Source organism: Gekko japonicus, unplaced genomic scaffold (genome assembly GCF_001447785.1).
Source record: "Gekko japonicus isolate JY-2015 unplaced genomic scaffold, Gekko_japonicus_V1.1 scaffold30, whole genome shotgun sequence".
Lineage (NCBI taxonomy): Eukaryota > Metazoa > Chordata > Lepidosauria > Squamata > Gekkonidae > Gekko > Gekko japonicus.
Genome location: NW_015168045.1, coordinates 1204967 through 1228956, shown reverse-complemented (window position 1 = coordinate 1228956; position 23990 = coordinate 1204967). Strand labels below are relative to the sequence as shown.

The window sequence follows — 23990 nt, the reverse complement described above, 5'->3', positions numbered from 1 at the left end:
TATTCAGCTGAGGCCTCTCTCTTCCCCAAACCCTGCCCCCCTCAGACTCTACCACAAAATCTCCAGGAATTTCCCATCCTGGAGCAGGCAAGTCAATGAGTCCTTCCTCAAAGGCCAAAATAGGCACGGAAAGGACCCTGCCTTATCTCCCTGCCTTTTTACTCACAAAAACCCAACCTGGAATGCTTAAATTGCCTAGCAACAGCCATTTAGGGAATCTGTTGCTTAAAGCTACAGATTTTCCTTTTCTCCTTTTCGATTTTTTAAAATTCCTCTATGTTTTTTTTTTTTAAGATTTCATGTTTTTCTGCAAACTGGAGGCCCTTTTCAGATTTGTAGAAAGATCTTTCTGGCCCGTTCACAGCTCCAGTCACTGGATTTAAGTATCCAAAGATTTGGCTGACTTGACTATTAACATATAGACAAGCGGGAACCCACAAGGACTTGCAGAAGGCATCTCACTTCCCCCTCCCCCCTATTTCCCTTTTCCTGAAAGCCCCCACAGTATCTCCCCTTTTCCTGCTTCCTTCTCTCCTTCTAAGGTTGCCAACCTGGAAAGCTATTGGAATCACAATGGATAACCCAACTACAGAGATCAACTCCCTTTGGGTTGCCAGCTCAAAGTTGGAAAATTCCTGGAGATTTGGGGGTGGAGTCTTGGGAGGGAAGGTTTGGGAAGGAATGCAACCTCAGCAGCATATAATACCATAGAGTTATTAGTATCCTGATTACAGAATTAATTCTCAGTGTTTTCTCAATTTTTAAAAAACAGTATATATCATCTCACCCCCTTTGTTTAATCCGTCTTTACATGTTTGTACCCTCAACCCTTTAGGCATCCAATTCCATTTTGGGGTTGAGTTCTTGCCCTGTCTTTTGCTACATAGAGTCCACCCCCAAAAAACAGTAGACAGATGCTTCCTGTTTTGGACTGACTCCATTTTCATAAATGCTTTTGAGCTCTTCTGCCACCACCCCCTTTGGCAACTTTTTGGAAGGGGGGAGGTTCAAAGGACATGAGAGTGTCCTCACATTGTGTGCAGGAGGAGAAAGGAAATTCATTCCTATTGCCATTGCAAGTGCTAAAGCTTTCTGTGTTCTTGGTGCTTCAGTAGTTTCAGTGTAGCACAGGGCAACAGGTCCAGGAACATCAGCCTGAGTGTCACGGCAATACACATATATTTCCAACAAAGTCCCAAGGAGAGTACTGTAGCCTCTTTGCTGTCAGTGATGTTGCTACATACTCAGTTTTGATTGTGGTTGTAGCCTGCTCACAGGATGTACTGGGTTGCACCTCAGTCCACTCCAGTTAAAATCATCTCTGGCAGTACACACAGCAACATGTGAGTTGCTCCTTTAGCCTCTCAATTATTGTCTACTCAATTATTGTCTACTCAATTATTGTCTACTCAATTATTGTCTGATCTGACTGGAAGCAGCTCTCCCATTCTCAGGTAGATATCCTTCACATCACCTACTACCTGATTTCTTTAACTGGATACGTGGAAATCTGAACCCGGGACCTTCTGCATGCAAAGCAGATGTTCCAGCACTGAGCTATAACCCCTCCCAGCAGGTGTTAGGAAAGAACTTGCTATACCTGAAGTCTTGGAGAACTGCTGCCAGTAACAATAAACAATACAGAACCACTGGTCTGACTCACCATAAGGCAGCTATATTGATGTCCACAAACAAAAATATTGAAAGGTTTTTGGCATGTCACACCTTTGTAAGTCTTCCTTTTGAACCAATGCACATTTGGCATTGAAATGTTCATGGAGTGGCTGTACTCAAACCAAAGTTAAATGGTTATACATCCCATTGATTTAAGTATGATAATTTATTGCAGTGCTGGATTGTGCTCTGTTTCTTCTTGACTTTCATTTCCTTTTAGGTAAAGATTTTGAGAAAAAACAGAATTTTCATGGTACTGTCTGTCTCATAAATATAATGCAGTATGAGATTTTTATATAGTGTTTCTCAGATCAGAACTGCTGGTAAACAAGCACTAGGCATAACAAGGCGATCCATTTATTTCTATTTAGGAATTTTTATGGGTACTTTTACTGGATTGTATCATTCTTATCAAGAAGCACATTCTGTACAAAAACTGCAGTAATGTAATCCCATGACAGGACTGTACTGCCCCAGTGACTGAATCTTTATACAGACCGTCAGAATCTAGCCACAAAATGGCAGCTTTCAACCCAATTGCTATAGCCCATTGACTTCAGCAAGTTACTCTGAAGTAAGTCAGAACATGGGAGAGACATAGTTGTATCTCTAACCTTCTCTATTTCAAAATCCTGTGATAATATCTATTCCTTTGATTCAGGGAGGTGGTTATATATTTTCCTAAAAGAAAAGCATTAGAGTCAACAGGAATCATGCATTCAGCTCTTTGGGGAGTCCTAAATCCCAGGGGGGAAGTGTGCTTTTCATAGAAAAAGCAGATTTATTTATTTTTTTAGTAAAAATATATTAACTGAAAATTATGCTAGGAGAATAAGAACATACTTCAAGGCACATATTTTGAGGAAATTATACCATTTTCCTTTGTTGCTCTGAAATACCTTCTTCACTAAATACAGAGGCCCATTTATTTCAGAACCAAATCTCTCTGCTCTCATACTCATAGCTATTGTTGCTCATAAAATGCTAGTGTATATTGTGACAGCTTTGCCTGTAGGATTTTTGGCAAGTTAATCTTGACAAATCCATATTTCCTTATTGTTATAGTGTACTCCTATAACAGTTTTTGTCACATTTCTTACTGTTTTTAAACTCCCCAGTGTGTTTTTCAGAGAGTAAAACACTCAGGCAAAGTCTACACAGTGTCTTAACTTACTAGGAATGACTTTTTACAATCACCTCTACAAATCTATATTTCATTATATCAGGGCAACAGGTGACCAGGGATTAAGGAATCAGGTTGTTCTTGATAGGGTCACAGTCCTCCTTAAAGAGTAAGCTTGGACCTTGGAGATAATATTAGATCTATATCTACAGCTGGAAGCTCAGGTCCCCTTTGTGCTGTGTAGTACCTTTTTTTCAAATAAGGTTGGTGCTCCCACAGCAGCCTTTCTGGATTAACAGGATTTGACCATGGTTATCCATGCTCTGCTCACCTCCAGATTCATTTATTCCAATGCACTCTATGTGGAACTGCTGTTGAAAAATATTTGGAAGATTCTTTGGGTACAAAATGCAGCAGCAAGGTTGCTTTCTGGAATCTTCAAGAACATATCACTGGCGCTTGCCACTGGGTGTCTGTTTTCTTCTAGGCATAATTCAAAATACTGGTCACTAATTTATAAAGCTGTAAACAGTTTAGATCAGAGGTTCCCAAACTTATTTGGCCTACTGCCCCCTTTTCAGGGGAAAAAATTAGCGCCCCCTCGGACATCTACCTGCAAGAAATGGACAAAAAGATGCAGTTTGTGGATCTGCACCTGGATCGTTCCAGCGCTCCCGAGGGGGCGGTATTGCCCAATTTGGGAACCAGTGGTTTAGATTCTGGAGGGGATGCCACCAAGTTTTTCACTCAAACTTGCCCAATTCCCACCTTAATACAGCCCTGTCTCACATGGCTTTTGTTCATTCCAGTCCCACAATCCCCAGCATAGTTTTTTGGGGAGGACTGCAAAGATGCCAGTAATTTTTGTTTTGTTTAGGATCATTTTGATCATAAACTGCTCCAGAAGCTGGTAGGCCGAGAATTGTAGGGCAGAAATGTATTATTTAATGAAAGAGACTGGATTCAGAATCTTAAAAACTTGCTACACTACAAGCTAAGAAGAATCATGTACTGTGGGAAAGATAAGCTATTCATTTCAGCACACCAAACACTGAAAATGTGCCCCAGAACAGTGGCATCAATGAGAGAATGTGCCTGCTCCCACATGTTCCCACTGGCTCCAGGGAACAGTGACATGAGTGAGAAGCAATGCTCCCTCTAAACTGTGGAGTCTTGTGAGTAAAAATTCTACTTTGTGAGCTACTGGCATTAAAGTTGTGAGTAAGCAATTTTGGCTACCGCATAAATTAGTTTGCTCTGGAGCCATCCTTCCTGAGCTAAGACAAAAATGTGTGAGCCAGAGACTAGAAAACTGTGAGCTAGCTCACACTAACTCAGCTTAGAGGGAACACGGGTGAGAAGGACCATATGCTTCCTTTTTGCTTCTGCTGCCCAGTTCCTACAGGCTGCAGAGGGGTTGTGCAGTCCATTCGAGCTGAGTGGCAACAGCATGAATGAGGAGAAATCATCCACTTCCACTCCCACTTGTGCTGCCCTGAAATGTCTTTGCAGCCCCTTGGAGCCAGGCAACAACAAAAGCTGGCACCACCCACTTTCTAAAAACACTTGGCAGGCACCATAATATCCATGGGTACCATGTTTGAGAACCCTGGAGTAAAGGGTTGAACAAGAGATGAACAAAGTTTGAACTATAAAGTTTTGGTTTCTCTCTCTCTCTCTCTCTCTCTCTGTTGGAGGCACAAAGAGACCCAATTATTTTTATCTTCTTCATGCTGCTGGCTATTTCTCCTAGGGTTGGAGTGCGTATTTATAGAATTTGCATGCTCTAGGGGCAAAATTCATACTCTCCCAAATTTCATAGGGCTATGCTAGTATCATTCATATACAGGCCCCCCCACACACCAAAACGAACAAACCAACAAACCTCAACCCATTGCACACTGCTGAAAGCTATGTCTGTTTTATGCTGTATTCATTGCAGTAGGCTATTCTTTACTGATTTAAAAGCCTTGCATTACTGATCAAGCCAGTATTGCCTCCCAACCCAAGCCCTCTTCCCTTGGAAATCCCTCCCCCTTGCCTTGTTTGGAATCATTCCCGGGATCCTAAAACACTCCTTTCTCCCATTTCATACTCAAGGTATATACCTGAGACCCACCTAGCTCTGTTATTTGTCCTATAACTGGGGCCAGAACCAGCCCCCTAAGTTGAAGTGCCCTGCCATCTTCTGTGAGTGGGCTCTGTCCTGCTCTGCCCTGTTTCCTTGCATACTTGCTTTATGCACTTCTGCTGCCTTGTTACCACATGGATCATGTAGCTGCAAAGCTTCCTATCTGGCCTATGATATGTAGCCGCTGCCTTTATTCTCCTTTTAGATTGTTTGCTGCCTAGACTCTTGGGCTCCTTCCTTGGTATTTGGACATCTTCTTGGACATAGACATATTAGTAACTATAGTTATCTTTGCTCCTGCCATCTCTTGTTCTGTATACTCTGTCTCTTGCCCTTTGTTTCTGAATGGATTAACTTCCATTACATTTGAGGTATGGGGTCTTTAAGTGGACTTCTACTACTGGGCACTGGCAGTGAATGTTTGATATTATTTTGGCTGCTTGAGATTTGCTTAATTCATCAGCCCAAATATTTGTATTATCCCCATGAATAAACTTCGGCAGCGATCATAGGCAGAATTAGACCCAACATAGGTGTGAATGCCAGGCAGATTTAAAGGGTGAGATCAGAAAACATAATCTGGGAAGCACCCCGCAGCTGTCGGCAACCTGTTCTGCTCTGCCGCAGAAGCAGAGTTAAAAGACACCGGGGGAAATCCGGTAGAAAACGGGTTGCTATGGGCCACGGAGGGTCTTTCCCCTGTCTGATCACTCCAGCGCGCTCTCATGGCATCAGGACAGTGTAATCAGGCCATCCCGACTCCATGCCATTGTTTTTTCCCCTTCTCAGTATGTGCATCATCGCAAACTCCATAGGGAGCCCTCAGTGTGGAGAGGCGATTTGATTCCTTGTTTAAGCGCATTGGAAACAAATGGCAAAAAAAACCCCAACTCACCTGCAGTTGCATCTGATCACGCAGTGGCGGGCTGTGCCCACAGCTTCCAAGGACTGTGTGATCACGCAACTGTGGGTCAAATTCCTCTGGAGGAAATAGCCTCACTCCCCCCCCCCATTTTTCTGGCTCATGTGACCATGCCCTTAATTTCTGGTTTTTATTGTCTCTCAATACTCATTCCTGTCAAGTCCTGGATGCAATCACTCTCACAAACACTCTTGTAGCAGCAAGATTTGTTTATTAAGAGGTAGAAAGTTTCCAAGCATAGACAGCTTCTGTTTAGGAAATGGGCCCCAAATGCCAGTTCTGCCAATATACTGAAAGGAAGAAATTCCACAAATGCCAAGCGACCAATCATTGCTCCCATTCAGACCACCACACATCTGCCCCTGCTCTTGCAACCGCCTCTAACACCTACAAGCTAATGGTTACATTGTCTAGAAGCTCCCCAGGCTACAAGGTCACACAGAATGATGAGATCATATACTTCCCAAGGTGTTCTCAACATACTCCGGAGACCCCTGCATGAGAACTGTTATGAGTTGACATTAACTAAGCAAAGCAGACAGTTCCACGCGCACTCCCCCCCCCCCCAGTTCCCAGCAGAGATGATAAACAGCAGTGAAGAAGAGCAAGGTTGTGTGCAACAGGAGTTGTAGAAGAATACCTGTGAATCCGTAACACAACCAATGGAATAATGAAATGTGGGACAATAACTCCGAATGCACACATGAGTGTAAGGAAACAGGAAATATTTGGCAAGTGAGGCCCGAGCTTGACAATTCCAAGCTTGTAGCAGCACCTTGACACTTGTGGTTGGATGCCATGGTCTATCAGCAAAAAGTGCTGACCATGGCTGGTTCTTCCCCTCTTCCTTGTAATTGCTTCTGACCCTGGCAAAGTTGATCCCAGGACTTCAGGACCTACAAGGAAGTTGCATTGAATATTGTTGATTACCCACAGGCTCCCAGGCTTCTCAGCTGAAGGAAGGCAACATATTCTACCAAGCTTTATGCACAGCAGCAATGAGGAATAGTAAGTTTAGTAGAAGCTCAGTGTAATAGCCACACAGATAAGGGGGTTGCATTGCAAGAGGTGAATGGGGGTGAAAACCTGCCTCTTTCTTCAGTGGAGCTAGAACTTATATAAAAGGGAACTGCTTGGTTTCAACCCCCTTACCCTCCTCAGTGCAGGCCCCTGCCCTCTGTGGCTATCAGACCCCACAGGTCCCACAACTCTCGGTGTTATGGGGTTGAAAGGGATTTCTGGGGACAAGAGAATGCAGAAATCATTCCTGATCTTTGTGTCCATGGATTGTTGAATCCTTAGTCACGTGTGGGCCACTGTTTAGGTTTTTATGGTGTTTTTAAGTGAGTAGCTCTAGGAGTAAGAGGTGCCAGGAGAAAGCCTTATGCCTAGGCTATTTTTGTGTGGTTTTGGGCTTGAATTGGAAAGTGGGCCACATTAACACTGTCTTGTATACATATCTTCTGACCACACATAACAATTTATAAGAAACATGCAGGCCAATGGGACATATGCAATTATTGTATGGAATTGAATCACACTGGTTTTACTGAGTTTTGCACAGACATGACTTCTTTGTGGGAAATTCATCTTGTGCAAAGCAGTCCTTATCATTGCAATTTAGCTGGGGTTTCTCACAATTCTACATCAATCCCATCTTGTTTTGGATGATACTGTAAATGATATTTACAGTCTTAAGACCTTTGGGGGGAGTTAAAATTGTTTTCACATGTCCAATCCTGCCTTCGTTAGTTTGTCAAAATATGTTTACAGTAACAGAAATGAATTCTAAGGTGTTACAAATCATCTGGTATTCCCATTGTTTCATAGTATTCCTTCATTAGATGTCTATCCTCAGGATAAAGGGGGGAAGGGGGGGAGCTTTGTTTTAAACTCCATAATCTGTATTCTGTCATGTCTTCCATTTCCCAGGGAACGTATCTGAGAACTTACTTGACTATTTTTATTTATCCTGCCAGTGGAGTATATTGATGAGTAGACTAAGGTCCAATGGTGTTAAAACAAGACATGAAATATTGATTAATTCTTTTTTTAAAATCCTCTTTTACTCCTGTGTATTGCAGTTTTTAGATGATACTGTCAATATAGTGCTCTCCAATAAACCCCGTTACCAGAAGAGCACTCTTTCTTCATAGTACTTTGGTAAATGGCTATTATCATTCTAAATTAGTAACTTTAAAAGCTCAAGGTAGCATGTTTCTGCTGCTAGAACAGGAAGCCAGTTAGCAAGAATGCAACTCCCAATGTCAGCTGGCTGTGTCAGATGGTAATTGCTTTGTATACCCACATTCTCTCTCTAAGCCCTGGTTGAGAACTGCAAGTGTAGTTAGCAATAAGTATTCCAGGTGGCAGGAAGGAATGCTTTTCTGAATTGCCGGAGTAACTAAAGGGACATATAAAGGAGAAGGATTAAGAGAATGGGATGGAGCTGGCAGTTGTGAGCAGTAAGAAAATGCTCAGCCTCAGTCTGGTTTCATCACCTCATAGTGAAGGGCATTTTTATCCTCCTCTACAGCAGGTTTTCTCAGAAGTGAACACCACTGAATTCAGTAGCACAATACTAGGTATGTGTAGGATAGCAACATGCATATCCCTCCAAGTGTAGAGAAGGAAATAGGAGTGGCAAAGATTTTTATGGCCTCCATGATGACTATGGGCCTATCTCAAGTGATTACTGGCACCACACATTTAGCAGGGTTTGCATTGGATTTGGTCCATTACAGTGCTGGGGAAGCTGATCTGGAGTTCAGGGAGTTAAAGCTTACTCCCTTGTCATAGAGAGTGTGCCTGGCCCCCACATTGTTGATCTTCAGGAGGCAGTTGAAGATGGTTTTATTTAGGACTGCATTTTGATTGATTTATTGTTTATTCCCCCCCCCCCAAGTTAGAAATAATGAGGCAGACACAATTGTTAAGTTTAACTATAGGGCCACTTTATTATCTGACAACTTTAACTGGAACCAACGGTAAGGGCAACAGCTTGTGGTAGGGTCAAGGCCAGAGGTCAATGTCCCCTCCCTTACCTCTTCAATAGGGCGAGCCACCCTGCCCCGGGTGGGAGCCCACCACAGGTGCTCCCACCCGGCCGGCTAGCCACTGCAAGACAACCCTGTAGCACCATCCCCCGAACCACAAGGTTCAAAGAGAGGATCTAAACAGGACCATGCTGAAGGCAGTCGGTTTTCCCCACCCCGTGCCACAAGGCACAAAGACTGTACTCACAGGACCCCTTCAACTCCAAATAATGGGTGTCAGCTGGTGCTCACCAGACCACAATCTGTATACCGCATAGCCACCTGCCTCAACGAAAGTAACTGAATTAACTAACACAACTCACCCTTATAAACACCTGCACCACTGCTGTAGTGCAGGGTAGGCGAAAACACCCCCTCCAAGTGCCAATCAGGAAGGGGCAAAACATTCCTACCCAGCCCCAAAAACCAGGCGACCAGCAAACACCTGCACTACTAACAGGATGGGGCGACGACCGCATGGGACTGCTGAGGAGGAGAGGCGGGGCCGGGGTTTTAAGCCCTCTCGGCCCCACCCCCTCTTAATGCCAGTGTGTGGCGCTTTTGGCGCCTATACCCCGCCTGCCTCTTCCGGCTGGGAGGAAAAGGCGCTTCTTCAACCCAATAGCCGGAACAGCTGTGGGCTGTTTGAACTGTATTTTGGCAGTCCTAATCGGAGTTTTTAAACTGTGACTTCTGTGGGTTTTGTAATAGTTGTTTTTATTGTGGTTTTATAATAATGTTTTATTAAAATTGTAAATCTCCTTGGGTTCCACAAGGAGAAAGGAAGCTAATAAATATTTTAAACAAATAAATAGCAATACTCACGGGGGAAAGGAATAAAGAAGTGGGCATGCAGACCATAAACATACTGTAAGGACATGGCGATAACATGCTTTCCAGTAAGACTAGGTGAGAGAATTAAAGCCCGTCCTGAGAAATGGAACTGGCATCCACAGACAGACAGACAGACAGTTGTTAAGGAATGAACTTGATATTTGCTTTATGGACTATGTTTATAGCTACACACACAATGGACTGTGCAGACACACACACACACACATAGGCTCAGAAAGCTGTACAAGTCACCTGTTGTGATACTACACATAGAAGATGCCTGCATAAGCCTTACACGTGAATGAGGTTTCAGCTACCCAGCATTAGCCTGGTGAAGGAGCACACATCTCCATCGTTGTCAGCAAAACAACAACTTGAGCAGCTATTTAAATACATCATTATGAGTTATGTCAACATATTTTTGCACTACTGAATTTTTTCTAGCACAGGAATTATTCATTTATGAACTCCCTGATTACAGCAGATACAACATTACAAGTTATTTCAACAAGTCTTCACAAGTTAAGTTGATTGTTTCACAGCTGAGCAAATGGGGAGGAGGAGGAAGAGGACATTTCAGTGCCAGCAGTCACGTAAATATTCCTTAAAGGAATGTGATAAGTGAAGATTTACAGACATGCAGGTTTTTGAAGCATACTGAGATGCAGGGAACCCATTTAGGCAGTCATTTTTTTTTGCAGGAACAGGTATTTTTAAGAGAATCCAAATCTAAAGAACTTTATAACCTGTCCCACCATCAGAGCATAACATTCCAAGTTCTTCTGTATCATTATCTCTTCCCCCCTTTATTCCTTGGCACTGCTCTAAATTAGAACTTTTCTAAGTGGAATTAGAATCCCTGTATTTGGCTAGGTTCCGAAGAATTACTTTAGGCACACCCGAGGGCCTATTCAAATCCACTGGAATTTGTTTCTTTGAGCAGCTGATTCCCATGGCATATTGCTTAGTTTCCTTAGTTGCACAAGTATTATGCTTTTTGGTACGAGCAGCTGGTCCTTGGGGCATAGAACAAGATGTATGTTTCTCTATAACATGACCTTGTGTTTTTGGTTATATGAGAACATAAGAGATGCCAATGTTGGATCAGGCCAAAGGCCCATCCAGTCCAACACTCTGTATCACACAGTGGCCAGAAATACCAGTGCCATCAGGAGGTCCACCAGTGGGACCAGGACATTAGAAGCCCTCCCACTGTTGACCCCCCCCCCAAGCACCAAGATGACAGAGCATCACTTGCCCCAGAGCCCCTATCTATACCTTGTGGCTAATAGTCACTGATGGACCTCTGCTTGATTGAATGTGTGAGTGCATCAGTATTGTTTGTATGTGATATATTTTCTTAAGTAAAAGACATTTATTTTAACAACACCAGCCTCGAACTCCTTCTCTGGTAACCCGTTGGTGGGAACAGGACCTTGGTATAGTTGGCAAGCACCCAGATTTAAATTTGCAAATTGCTGTAGATAAAGCTTGATTGAATTTATCCTGAATGTACAGGAGAGGGTCATTCTCCTTGCAGGAAGTGGTAGGTGTTGGTTAGATTCCATATAACTACCTGCAATCCTTGGTGCCATACCTACACTACCAAAGACTGCAGTATCACTTTTGACCACTCGGCCTGGTGAGTAGCCTGCTATCCTCCATCAGCAGCAACATTCCCTTGCCAACTATTATGACCCCACCTCTCAAATGAGTAATGAAACAGCCTGATTCTACCAAGTAACATATCCCAATCAAAGCCTCAGCGTAGGTGAAAGAACTACTGACAGTCACTCAAAGCTAGTGTAAAAACTTCTGTTACATCCCTTTTAATTGACAAGGAGCTACAGCCAGACTTCATTTATGTGAGGAGTATGATAAACTGTAGTCATTCCCACCTTGACAAATCTCAGTTTAATGACAGCTTGTTGTGATGCCTGAACATAAATTCTCTTTGATGCTCTTTATCCTTACTGCTTATTCTTTCACCTAGAGACATTAGGAGGGCACTAGAAATGTTTCTGCTTGCCTCCATAGAAAGACTATAATGTTTGAAAGCCACTCATCCTTTGGATCATTCCAAGTACATGGAGGCTCACTTTACTCTGTGGTACTGGAGGGTATCCATGGGGCAATCCATAGGGACAGCTTTTTCAAGAGTTATCATTTGCATCTAGAGTACTGCTACATATGTCCTAATTGTGCCATAGGGATTCCGTGCCCTTCTTTCCAACCTGCACAGGTGGGAGAGATGTTAGAAATCAGCAGGCTCTCCTTGCATGAGCAGAAACACATTCTGTGGATAGTGGGGACTCATTGAATCCGAGCCTATATTACTATGCAGAGGGTCTCAAGCTGCCTCCTATCTGAGAACCATAAAATACAAAAGTCAGCATGGCAGCAGTTCTTTGTTAGGGGATAGCAGTTTTGTAGGAGCATCAGATGGGGGGGGTCTTTCGAATAGGTGTGTTGCTGCTTATTCATTTGCTCCTGGAGCATAAAATAGTGAAAGAAAGAGCATTTGATACTGAGAAAGAAATGTGGGCTTGATTAATCATTTGGGAGCCCTTAATGCTGCAGAACTGCTGGCATAAAACAAGTGTTTGCACTAGAAGAGTCCCTTAGATAGGCAACTGCCAGTGGTCCACATAAATGCAGAATATTAATTTTGTTTTAAAAAATTAAAAACATAAAATCCAAAGAAAGGAAGAAGAGCTAGAAAACAAGCGAGGTATACTGGCAAGCCTGGATTCCAGCAGATTTGACCTAGATATAATGCACTGGTAGATGAGAACATTTCTCCTTATTTTATGACAGGAAACCTGGGATTTCAATTAAGGATATGTATGACAATGAGCAACAGCTGCTATGTCTAGAAGTTGTTAGATCTTGCATAATCAAGGGAGCAGAAGAATATTATTTTATTGTTCTGTTTGGGAATTCAAATGATGAAATCATGTACTGATTTTATACATTTTCCCCAGGAACATATAGCTAAATGACACATATTTCAGATATTAACATATACCAGGCTTTCTGCAGGCCAGAGAATCCAACCATGCCAGAGTGAAAGGGCGACTATAAATAATTCAAAATAATTATATATTTTTGACAGTTTGTCAGCTTACTGGATATCTTTTGTGCAAGATAACAGATGATATGTCTTTGAAAAAGTGTTAGCAATTTCTCAGTGCAGTCTGTTGTGTGTTGTCTCTTTTACAGAGTCCAGTCAGGATCCTATCTCAGCACTGGCTGGTTTACCTTAATACTGGCTATGGACGCTTGCTACAGAATACACGTCTATGGGATGATAAATGACACCTACTGCAAGTAAGATCACAGAAAATTATTTTCATGCATCTACAATTCTGATGCCTTGTCAAAATTTCACAATTCATTTTAATGCCATAAATCCAAGATATGGATTAGGCAGGCTTTCCCTGGCATTCTGTATTGATGTTGCACTTTATTGTCAGTGTATTTAGTCCCCATATGGCATGTGGTATTGATTAAATAAAAGCATTTACAAAAGTTTAATGTCAAATGTCATAAAGAACTTTTTAAATCAAGGGTGTTCTGCCGAGTTGGAATGAAACTAGAAGTGAAAGCACTTCCATTTGCTTTTGCACTTTGTAGCCTATAAGAGTTGAGACAGTGTATAGGAAGTACACTTGTATTTGTCAAGCACTCCCCACTTCTCAAAGTAGTGCCAAGTCCCAGGCATAGTGCAAGATGGGTGGGATTTCTTATGTACAAAATGGCACTGGAGACTTACGGCTTTTTTTTTTTTGCTATATCTGCTTTGTTTAAAAATGTACAAACAGAACAAAAGAGGAGGCAAAGAAGCATACTGACAAGACAGTAGAAGTGCTATCCCATATCAGATACCCAGAGACTTGTGCCTCAAGGTACTTTACTTTCAGCCAGCGAGAAGCATCTCTGTGTGTGTCCTGAACTGAAATGGGTTCATTTACATAACTCCCTACATCTCCTTCAGCTGGTTGTGTCATGTCTTCCAAGCTCTGATAGGTATTTAAATAGAACTATTAGGAGATTTTTCTCCTAAGAGTTAAGAAGAGAAGAAGAGATTGGATTTATACCCTGCCCTTCACTACCTGAAGGAGTCTCAGAGCACCTTAGCTTGTATGGGAAATTACAGCTGTTTCTATACAAATGCTGGAAGTGTCCGAGGTAAAATCGGGGAGTTGGAGTGCTTGGTGTTGGAGGGAAAAATAGACATTGTGGGTATTTCAGAAACTTGGTGGGATGAGGAAAATCAGTGATTCCCGGTTATAGATTATATCGGAAGGATAGGGGGGAAGGGTTGGAGGTGGGGTGGCTCTGTATATCAGAGAGGGTATAAAATCCAGAAAGATTGAGAGGCTAACAGAATTGGATTCACTTCTGGAAGTTCTATGGGTTAAAATAGGGGGCCAAGACAGCGAACTTCCGGTTGATGGCGGCGTGCTAGCAGACTCACCTCCCGGACCTCCCGGGGGTGAAGCTGTGCTCCAGCAAAAGGAGGGGGTGCGCAGGATCGTCATCCCCCCAGGGACGCGGTTGAAGGGGCTCTGGCCATGAGACCCTCGAGAGGTTGCCTCTTTGCCGGCGCGATGCCGGAGAATTGAGGCACTTCTCCGTCCCGATGGTTCTTCATGCTGTGAGACCGAATGGAACTAAGTGACGTCTACCGGGGCAAGCGCAGGAGGTCGAGCACAGGAAACGGAGCTAAAACAAGGTCTATGGACCAATTATGAACGTGAGTTCAACTAAAGTGATTGGTTAAAGTGAAAAAGAAAGCTCCCCACCCACGCGGAACAGAAAGTGAGGCGAGCGGGGGCGGGACGCCTCCCATGCGCATAAACCTTTAAGCGAATCGGAGGGGGGGAGCAGAAGAGAAATCAGTTATAACTGTAGAGAGAGACTTACCAAGGCGAGTTTGAGCGTTTAAGTGCATATTCAGAGACTTTCAAAACTTTTGCAAAAGTAAACAATCCAAAAAGATGGCGGGGAAGAGGACGGAGAAAGAGAAACTGTTAAAAGCAAAAGGAACTGAGAGTCCAAGGCCGGAAGCAACCAACGAGCTGGCAAAGACATTGGTGGAATCCATGCGCCCCCTGCTGGATCAGATGAATAATCTCAGGGAGCAGCTGTCAACAATGAATCGATGTATCACCACTCAGCAAACACAGTTGATCCACAGAGGATCCAATAGATATTGTTTACCTTGACTTCCAGAAAGCTTTTTGATAAAGTTCCTCATCAAAGGCTCCTAAGTAAGCTCAAAAATCATGGGATAAAAGGATCAAAAACTGGCTAATTAATAGAAAACAGAGAGTGAGTATAAATGGGCAATTTTCTCAGTGGAGGGTGGTAAGTAGTGGGGTACCGCAGGGATCAGTACCAGGTCCGATGCTTTTTAACTTGTTCATTAATGATTTGGAGATGGGAGTAAGCAGTGAAGTGGCTAAATTTGCGGATGATACAAAGTTGTTCAGGGTGGTGAAAACCAGTGAGGATTGTGAGGCACTCCAAGGGGATCTGTCAAGGATGGGCGAGTGGGTGTCAACATGGCAAATGGGGTTCAATGTGGCCAAGTGCAAGGTGATGCACATTGGAGCTAAAAATCCTAAATATAAATACACATTGATGGGGTCTGAACTGGCAGAGACTGATCAAGAGAGAGATCTTGGAGTTGTAGTGGATAACTCACTGAAAATGTCGAGACAGTGTGTGACTGCAATAAAGAAGGCCAATGCTATGCTGGGGATTATTAGGAAGGGTATTGAAAACAGATCAGCCAATATCATAATGCCCCTATATAAATCAATGGTGCAACCTCATTTGGAATACTGTGTGCAGTTCTGGTCACCACACCTTAAAAAGGATATTATAGCTTTGGAAAAAGTGCAGAAAAGGGCAACTCGAATGATCAAAGGGTTGGAACACTTTCCCTATGAGGAAAGGGCTTAGGGCTCTTTAGTTTGGAGAAACGACGACTGAGGGGAGACATGATTGAGGTTTATAAGATAATGCATGGGATAGAGCAGATTGAGAAAGAGGTACTTTTCTTCCTTTCTCACAATACAAGAACTCATGGGCACTCAATGAAATTGCTGAGTGGTCGGGTTAGAACGGATAAAAGGAAGTACTTCTTCACCCAAAGAGTGATTAACACATAGAATTCAGTGCCACAGGAGGTGGCGGTGGCTACAAGCATGGACGGCTTCAAAAGGGAATTAGATAAGCATATGGAGCAGAGGACCATCAGTGGCTATTAGCCACAAGGTATAGATAGGGGCTCTGGGGCAAGTGATGCTCTGTCTTCTTGGTGCTTGGGGGGGGCGGTCAACAGTGGGAGGGCTTCTAATGTCCTGATCCCACTGGTGGACCTCCTGATGGAACCTGGTATTTCTGGCCACTGTGTGACACAGAGTTTGGACTGGATGGGCCTTTAGCCTGATCCAACATTGGCATATCTTATATTCTTACAATCCCTTTCCCCTCCGCTCCCCACAGCAGACACCGTGTGAGGTAGGTGGGGCTGAGAGAGCTCTCTCAAGAACTGCCCTTGAGAGAACAGCTCTGAAAGAACTTATGACTGACCCAAGGTCACACCAACAGCTGCATGTGGAGGAGTGGGAAATCAAATTAATCTCCATTGAGGGACATTCTTCTAATATTCTAACATGTAACTGTGGTAAAAATGCACCTGTAGCACTTGTCAGTCTAAACTAACCCTGTATAAAGTGTTACCTGCACCTCTAGGTTCGTAATGGTCTGGTGAGTGCCCCTTACCAAGGCGGGTAGATTGTTTAAAGAAAGTTAGCTGGAGTGCAATACAAGGTTATTTAAACAATAAAACTGTTTATTAGCTAAAGACAAGTAAGGAATACAAAAAAAAGTAAACAGTCAGTGGTTAAATATACAGAACAAAGATTTCCCCATGCACAGAATCTTCTGGACTGGCCCAGAGAGATCACGAAAGACAAAGCCTTCCCTGTATCTCTGAGAGTCAGTGCTGAAATGAAGCGTCTTGCCTTCTTTTATACCGTATTGGTCCCATACATTTCGATAGAGCCATAGAAATTATAAACTGCATCAATTAATCTAACTGCCCTGGCAATGTGGGCCATTATGGCCTAGGAAATATTCCCACATTCCAGAGGCAATGGGGCTACCCTGATGCTTTTTGTAAAACAATGCAAGATAGCATTTAAATCTCTAAATGACAAAGACAAGAATGTTACAATTTCAGGATGTTCTTTGTTTCCTAGAAGCAAGGGAGCCAGTCAGGCACTGTCTGCTGCCTGGAGGTGTGATGTTGTTTCTGCATGTAGGCAAGCCTTTAGTAATGCAAACATTCTGGCTTCCTTGACTTAATGGCAGGTGCATACCAATCTTTTATTTCTAAATGTTTCCAAATTCTTTAGATTCATGAACAATGTAATGCAAATGTTGGTTCCTGTGTACATGATGGAGGAAAGATATCTCTTGAGACAAAGGCCTAGCAAAATCATGTTCACTGAGCTGCTAGCTGCTTGGAAAGTTACAGAAATAGAGGAGAGAAAAACACTATGATTTCTTTATAAAATTAACTGTATAAATGGGTTTTAAATTTTCTGAACCAACTATTTTATTTTTCTCACAACAGTAACTTTAGGCCAAATCCACCCAAAGTATTCAGACATCAGTTTTACAACAGTGTTATCTCCTAGAATCTACCATGCTTTTGGAAATAAGATGAAATGATTAGGTCTGACTCAGGTTATGAGACCTTGTTATGCAAAGAGGCTTTTATAGCCCTGTACAGATGACCCATCTGCGTGTTGACTGAATGTGGGGAAAGGGAGAGTGGGAGCAAGTGTGCTGGTCTTGACCCCTGCCTCCATGCGATTGCTGACTCATAAGCATGGCACCTATGTATAGAAAAAGTGTCCATGCATGCACTCCCTATCTGTGATCAGCAACATTCAGAAAGCAGTGTTGTTGAACAAGAAGCAGAAGAAGCAAGACTTCCTTCATGTGTTTTCATACGTTTGTGAATTCAACCAGGGACTAATGCCTGAGTAAGTGTGGGATTTAAATCACATGTTCTGCTGGTCTTCTGATGAATGTAATGTGAGATTTACACAATTCATGTAAAAATAAAAATCAAGTGTACACTGTAATATGGTTTCACTGTAAGTTGTAAGCAAGGCTTGTGTAAGCAACCTATAGGATTGGACCCTATGACTCCCTTACACAATTCATGTAAAAAAAAAAAATCAAGGGTACACTGTAATGTGTGTTGAAGGCTTGTAAGCAACTTATAGGATTGAATCCTAAGAGTCCCTTCTGCTAAACGAGGAGCCTTGGTCCAGGGAAAGGAGTTCTGTTGGGAAAGACTTCCCTTCTATCTAGTGAGCAAGGGTCCTCCCCCTCAAGCAAGGCTCCTCACTTAGCAGAAGGGAGTCATAAGATTTAATCTATAGATTGCAAGAGACATTACTGTACAGTAAAAGTTTTGTTATCTGGCACCCATGGGGAATGGAGGTTGCTGGTTAATAAAATATGCCAGTTAATAGAGCTTTACTCTGATGCTTGTTGAATTTATCTCCATATACAAAAATGAAGTGGACAATTAAATATTATTAAAGCAGTGTATCTACCATTTATAAAAAGCAAATAAGATATACTGCAGCAGATGCGCTTTATCTTACTTTGCTCCCTGACATCGCAAGAGGGAAGAAGACCCTGTGAGATATTGGAGGAAAGTGGGGCTGACAAGCTGTGCTCACAGCTCATCTCCCTCGTTGACACAGGGATATGGGGAACTGCCTTGCAGTGGCTGTCCTTGTTTATCCATGATCAGGGACAGAAGGTGGTGCTGGGGGAGACGGTTTCACCACGTTACCCTATGGTATGTGGAGTCCTGCAAGGGGTGATCCTCTCCCCAAAGTTATTTAATATCTATATGTGCCGCCTCATCCAGCTAATCTGGGGGGTTGGGCTGGGGTGCCACCAGTACACTGATGACACCCAGCTGTATCTGTTACAGATGGACAGACTCCGCCCCGGATATTTTTGCTAGGGATTTGGAGGCTGTGGCTGACTGGTTACAACAGAGCCAGCTAAAACTTAACCCAGCTAAGACAGAGGTCCTCTTTCTAAGTCATGGAGTTCCAGGTGCGGGAATCCAACTCCCAGCCCTTGGTGGAAAGTTTGGGAGTGATCCCAAATGCCTCCGTTTCTATGGAGGCCCAGATCACTAATGTTGCCAGATCAGCCTTTTACCATCTTTGGCTGGTCAGGCAGCTGGCTCCCCACCTTTTCTCCCATGACCTTGTGACAGTGATCCACGCAACGGTCACTTCCAGGATTGATTACTGCAACTCGCTCTCTGTGGGTTTACTCCTGAACCTGATCCAGAAGCTTCAGTTGGTACAAAATGCAGCGGTGTGCCTGCTGACTGGGACGTCTGTGCGGGCACACATTCAGCCAGTGCTACACCAGGTTATGGTATTAACCTGCCAACCTAGCAGTTCGAAAGCAAGAAATTGCAAGTAGATAAATAGGTACCACTTCGGTGGGAAGGTAACAGCGTTCCGTGCACCTTGGTGTTTAGTCATGCCGGCCACATGACCACGGAAACGTCTTCGGACAGCGCTGGCTCTTCGGCTTTGAAACGGAGATGAGCATCGCAACCCTAGAGTCGGATTCGACTGGCTTTCGAGCAAGGGAACCTTTACCTTTTATTAACCTTTAAGGTCCTATGTGGCAAGGGACCAGCATACTTGTGGGACCATCTCTTCCCATATGTACCCCTAAGAGCCTTGTGCTCTTCAGATTAGCATTGCTTAGTAGTCCCCAGCCTGAAAGACGTCCACCTTGCCTCAACCTGGGCCAGGGCTTTTCGGCCCAGGGCCCTGTGGAATCTGCTGCACTTCCGCAGGGCCTATAAAATGGAGCTGTTCCACCAGGCCTTTAGTTGAGGTGACAAATGTCAAATAATATTGACCTCCCCTACTCAAGCACCATATGGCGCTGTTGCTTGATCCATCAGACTGATCCACCACCCTCCTGGCATGAGCTTGGCATACAATGGAATGGAACTGAATTGGAATGGCCAAGCCACCATGAGCCATGTTGTTGTTCAGTCACATCTGACTCTTTGCGACCCCATGGACCACATAACGCCGGGCCCTCCTGTCCTCTGCCATCTCTCGGAGTGTACTCAACTTCATGTTCATTGCATCAATAACATTGTCTAACCATCTCATCCTTTGCTGTCCCCTTCTTCTGTTACCTTCAATCTTTCCCAACATCAGGGTCTTCTCCAGTGAGTGCTCCCTTCTCATTTGGTGGCCAAAGTATTTGAGCTTCAGTTTCAGTATCTGTCCTTCCAGGGAACAGTCAGATTTGATTTCCTTTAGGATTGACTGATTTGATCTCCTTGCAGTCCAAGGGACTCTCAAGAGTCTTCTCCAGCACCATAATTCAAAAGCATCTATTCTTTGGTGCTCAGCCTTCCTTATAGTCCACCTCTCACAGCCATACATTACTACTGGGAATACCATCACTTTGACTATACGGACTTTTATTGGTAGTTCGACTATATGGACTTTTGTTGGTACTTTTTATTATGCTGTCTAGGTTTGCCATAGCTTTCCTTCCAAGGAACAGGTGTCTTTTAATTTCATGGCTGCAGTCACCATCTGCAGTGATCTTGGATCCCAGGAACATGAAGTCTGTCACTGCTTCCATGACTTCCCCTTCTATTTTCCAAAGAGTGATGGGGCCGGATGCCATGATCTTAGGTTTTTTTAATGAGTTTCAAGCCAACTTTTGCACTCTCCCCTTTCACCCTCAGGAAAAGGCTCTTTAGGTCCTCTTCACTTTCTGCCATTAGAGTGGTATCGTCTGCATTTCTGAGGTCATTGATGTTTTTCCCAGCAATCTTAATTCATCCATTTCGTATGATGTACTCTGCATATAAATTTAATAAGCAGGGTGACAACATACATCCTTGTCGGACCTGCCATAGTTTGTTGTGATCCACACAGTCAAAGGCTTTAGCATAGTCAATGAAGCAGAAGTAGATATTTTTCTGGTACTCTCTTGCTTTCTCCATAATCCAGCGAATGTTGGCAATATGATCTCTCGTTCCTCTACCTCTTCGAAACCCAGCTTGTACTTCTGGTAGTTCTCTATCCACGTACTGTTGAAGCCTAGCTTGTAGGATCTTGAGCATGACCTTGCTAGCGTGTGATATGAGTGCAATTGTGCGATAGTTTGAACATTCCTTGGCATTGCCCTTCTTTGGGATTGGAATGTATACTGATCTTTTCCAATCCTGTGGCCACTGTTGCGTTTTCCAAATTTGCTGGCAAATGGAGTGCAGAACTTTAACAGCATCCTCTTCTAAGACTTTGAATAGCTCAGCTGGGATACCATCACCTCCACTAGCTTTGTTGTTAGTAATGCTTTCTAAGGCCCATTTAACTTCACATTCCAGGATGTCTGGCTCGAGGTCAGTGATTATACCGTCGTGGTTGTCAAGGACATCGAGGTCTTTCTTGTATAGTTCTTCTGTGTATTCTTGCCATCTTTTCCTAATCTCTTCTGCTTCTGTTAGGTCCCTACCGTTTTTGTCCTTTATCATGGCCAGCTTTGCATGGAACGCTCCCTTGATTTCTCCAATTTTCTTGAAGAGATCTCTAGTCCTTCCCATTCTATTGTTTTCTTCTATTACTTTGCACTGTTCATTCAGGAAGGCCTCCTTATCTCTCCTTGCTGTTCTCTGGAAATCTGCGTTCAGTTGGGTAAATCTTTCCTTTTCGCCTTTGCCTTTCGCTTTCCTTCTTTCCTCTGCTATTTGTAAAGCCTCATCAGAAAGCCATTTTGCTTTCTTGCATTTCTTTTTCTTTGGTATGGTGGTGATTGCTGCCTCCTGTACAATGTCACGAACCTCCGTCCATAGTTCTTCAGGCACTCTATCTATCAAATCCAGACCCTTGAATCTATTCTTCACCTCTACTGTATATTCATCAGGGATGCGATCTAGGTCAAACCTGAATGGCCTCGTGGTTTTCCCAATTTTCTTCAGTTTAAGTCTGAATTTTGCAATGAGTAGCTCATGATCTGAACCACAGTCAGCTCCAGGTCTTGTTTTTACTGACTGGATAGAGCTTCTCCATCTTTGACTGCAAATTATATAGTCAATCTGATTTCGGTGTTGCCCATCTGGTGATGTCCATGTGTAGAGTCGCCTCTTAGGTTGTTGGAAAAGGGTGTTCGCTATGACCAGTGTGTTCTCTTGACAAAACTCTGTTAACCTTTGTCTTGCTTCATTTTGCTTTCCAAGGCCAAACTTGTCTGTTATTCCGGTTACCTTTTGACTTCCTACTTTAGCATTCCAGTCCCCTATGATTATGAGGACATCATTTTTTGATGTTAGTTCTAGGAGGTGTTGTAGGTCTTCATAGAACCGGTCCACTTCAGCCTCTTCCGCATCAGTGGTTGGGGCATAGACTTGGATTACTGTGATGTTGAATGGTTTGCCTTGGAATCGGACAGAAATCATTCTGTCATTTTTGAGATTGTATCCCAGTACTGCCTTTTGCACTCTCTTGTTGACTATAAAGGCCACACCATTTTTTCTACGAGATTCCTGGCCACAGTAGTAGATATAATGGTCTTCTGAGTTAAATTCGCCCATTCCTGTCCACTTAAGTTCACTGATTCCTAAGATATCGATATTCAGTCTTGCCATCTCATTTTTGACCACGTCAAGCTTACCTTGATTCATCTTACATTCCAGGTTCCTATGCAGTATTGTTCTTTGCAACATCGGACTTTCCTTTCACCATCAGACACATCCACAACTGAGCGTCCTTTCGGCTTTGGCCCAGCCGCTTCACTCTTTCTGGGGTTACTTGTACTTGCTCTCTGCTCTTCCTCAGTAGCATATTGGACACCTTCCGACCTGAGGGGCTCATCTTCCGGCGTCATATATTTTAGCCTTTTGATACTGTCCATGGGGAATCTTCTAAATACATCTTCTAAAAACAATTTATGCAATAGACAAATATACACTTGCTCACAACTTTAACATAACTAGCTTTTTTGCTCTCAACACTGTGGAGCTTAGAGGGAACATTGGTTGTGCGCCTCCTTGAGCTTGCTTGCAGGGAGGGCAGGATAAAAATTACAAAAATAAATAAATAAATCTAAAGGGTGCCCGGTTCACAGCCACTCTCACCACAAGCTGTGGTACCAGTAAACATCCAGCTTGTTGCTCACCTTCAGCAGGAGCTGAAGCACTAAGTGAAGGCGTAGGTCAGTGGCTGTGAGCTGGCTGACAGGGCTTCCTTTCTCCTCCCTTTGGTGACTGGTAAGTGTATGAACAGGTCTTCAGCCCTGGACATATGGCTAGCTGCAATTTTACAGACTTAATTTCTGCAGGCAGGATGGCTGTTGCGATTTTTCTGGTTAACTGATGAAGGATATGTGTTGCAATCTGTTAACAAATGCCAGTTAATAGATTGTCTGAATAACATACAACTTTTACTGTACTATTTTAAAATGTTTATTGGTTTATGCTCAGCAATTTGTTTTTTGACTGTTCGTTGGATTATTCTGCATAATAAGATTTTTCCCCAGTAGCTTTTACTGTGTTTCATATGTAAACCAAGCAACAGATTCATTCAGATGGTACAGAAAATTTATTTTATGAACATTTGTGTTTTATCTTCATTCTAGGTCAGAGGGCTTTCGAAAGGTCCCTTATCACTACTATGAACCAGGAAGAGATGAATGTGATGAGTACTTTCTACATGAAAATGCACCCTATGGAGGCCATAGGTTTATTACAGAAAAGAAAGTATTTGCTGAGTGGGCTAAGAAGCACACTATAATATTTACACATCCTAACTGGACATTGTCTTGATGTTGGATCTCCCAGCCTTTCACTACTAGTATAGTTTTATACATAGGAAATTCCTCAGTACACAATGATACATGCAACTGACTAGATCTTCTCAACATAGGTCTTTATATGAATGATGAACAAGAAAAGGGATGGCTCCACTGTGGAATAAGGATAGAGTGACCAATCCGTGGAAGACATACAAGATGCTTATTATGTCTCTTAGGGTTGTACATCACAAATGCACTTTACTCTTAACTGGATTTTTAATTCAAAATGGGGGCAATTTGGTTTAAAGATGATGGTTTAAAGGGGTGCAACACACTTGTGCATCCAAAACATTTGGATTGTTTTGGCTTTCT

The 23990-nt window shown here is 43.1% G+C and overlaps 1 protein-coding gene across 1 annotated transcript in view; it reads left to right on the top strand.

Annotated features, from left to right (window-relative positions):
* Positions 1-23649, top strand: part of ST6GALNAC3 (ST6 (alpha-N-acetyl-neuraminyl-2,3-beta-galactosyl-1,3)-N-acetylgalactosaminide alpha-2,6-sialyltransferase 3) — a 271862-nt gene extending 248213 nt beyond the window's left edge. The window contains exons 4-5 of the mRNA XM_015414235.1: positions 12942-13049; positions 23463-23649. Of these exons, the coding sequence (XP_015269721.1) occupies positions 12942-13049; positions 23463-23649 (295 nt within the window). The remainder of the gene's footprint in view (positions 1-12941; positions 13050-23462) is intronic.
* The last annotated feature ends 341 nt before the right edge of the window (positions 23650-23990 follow it).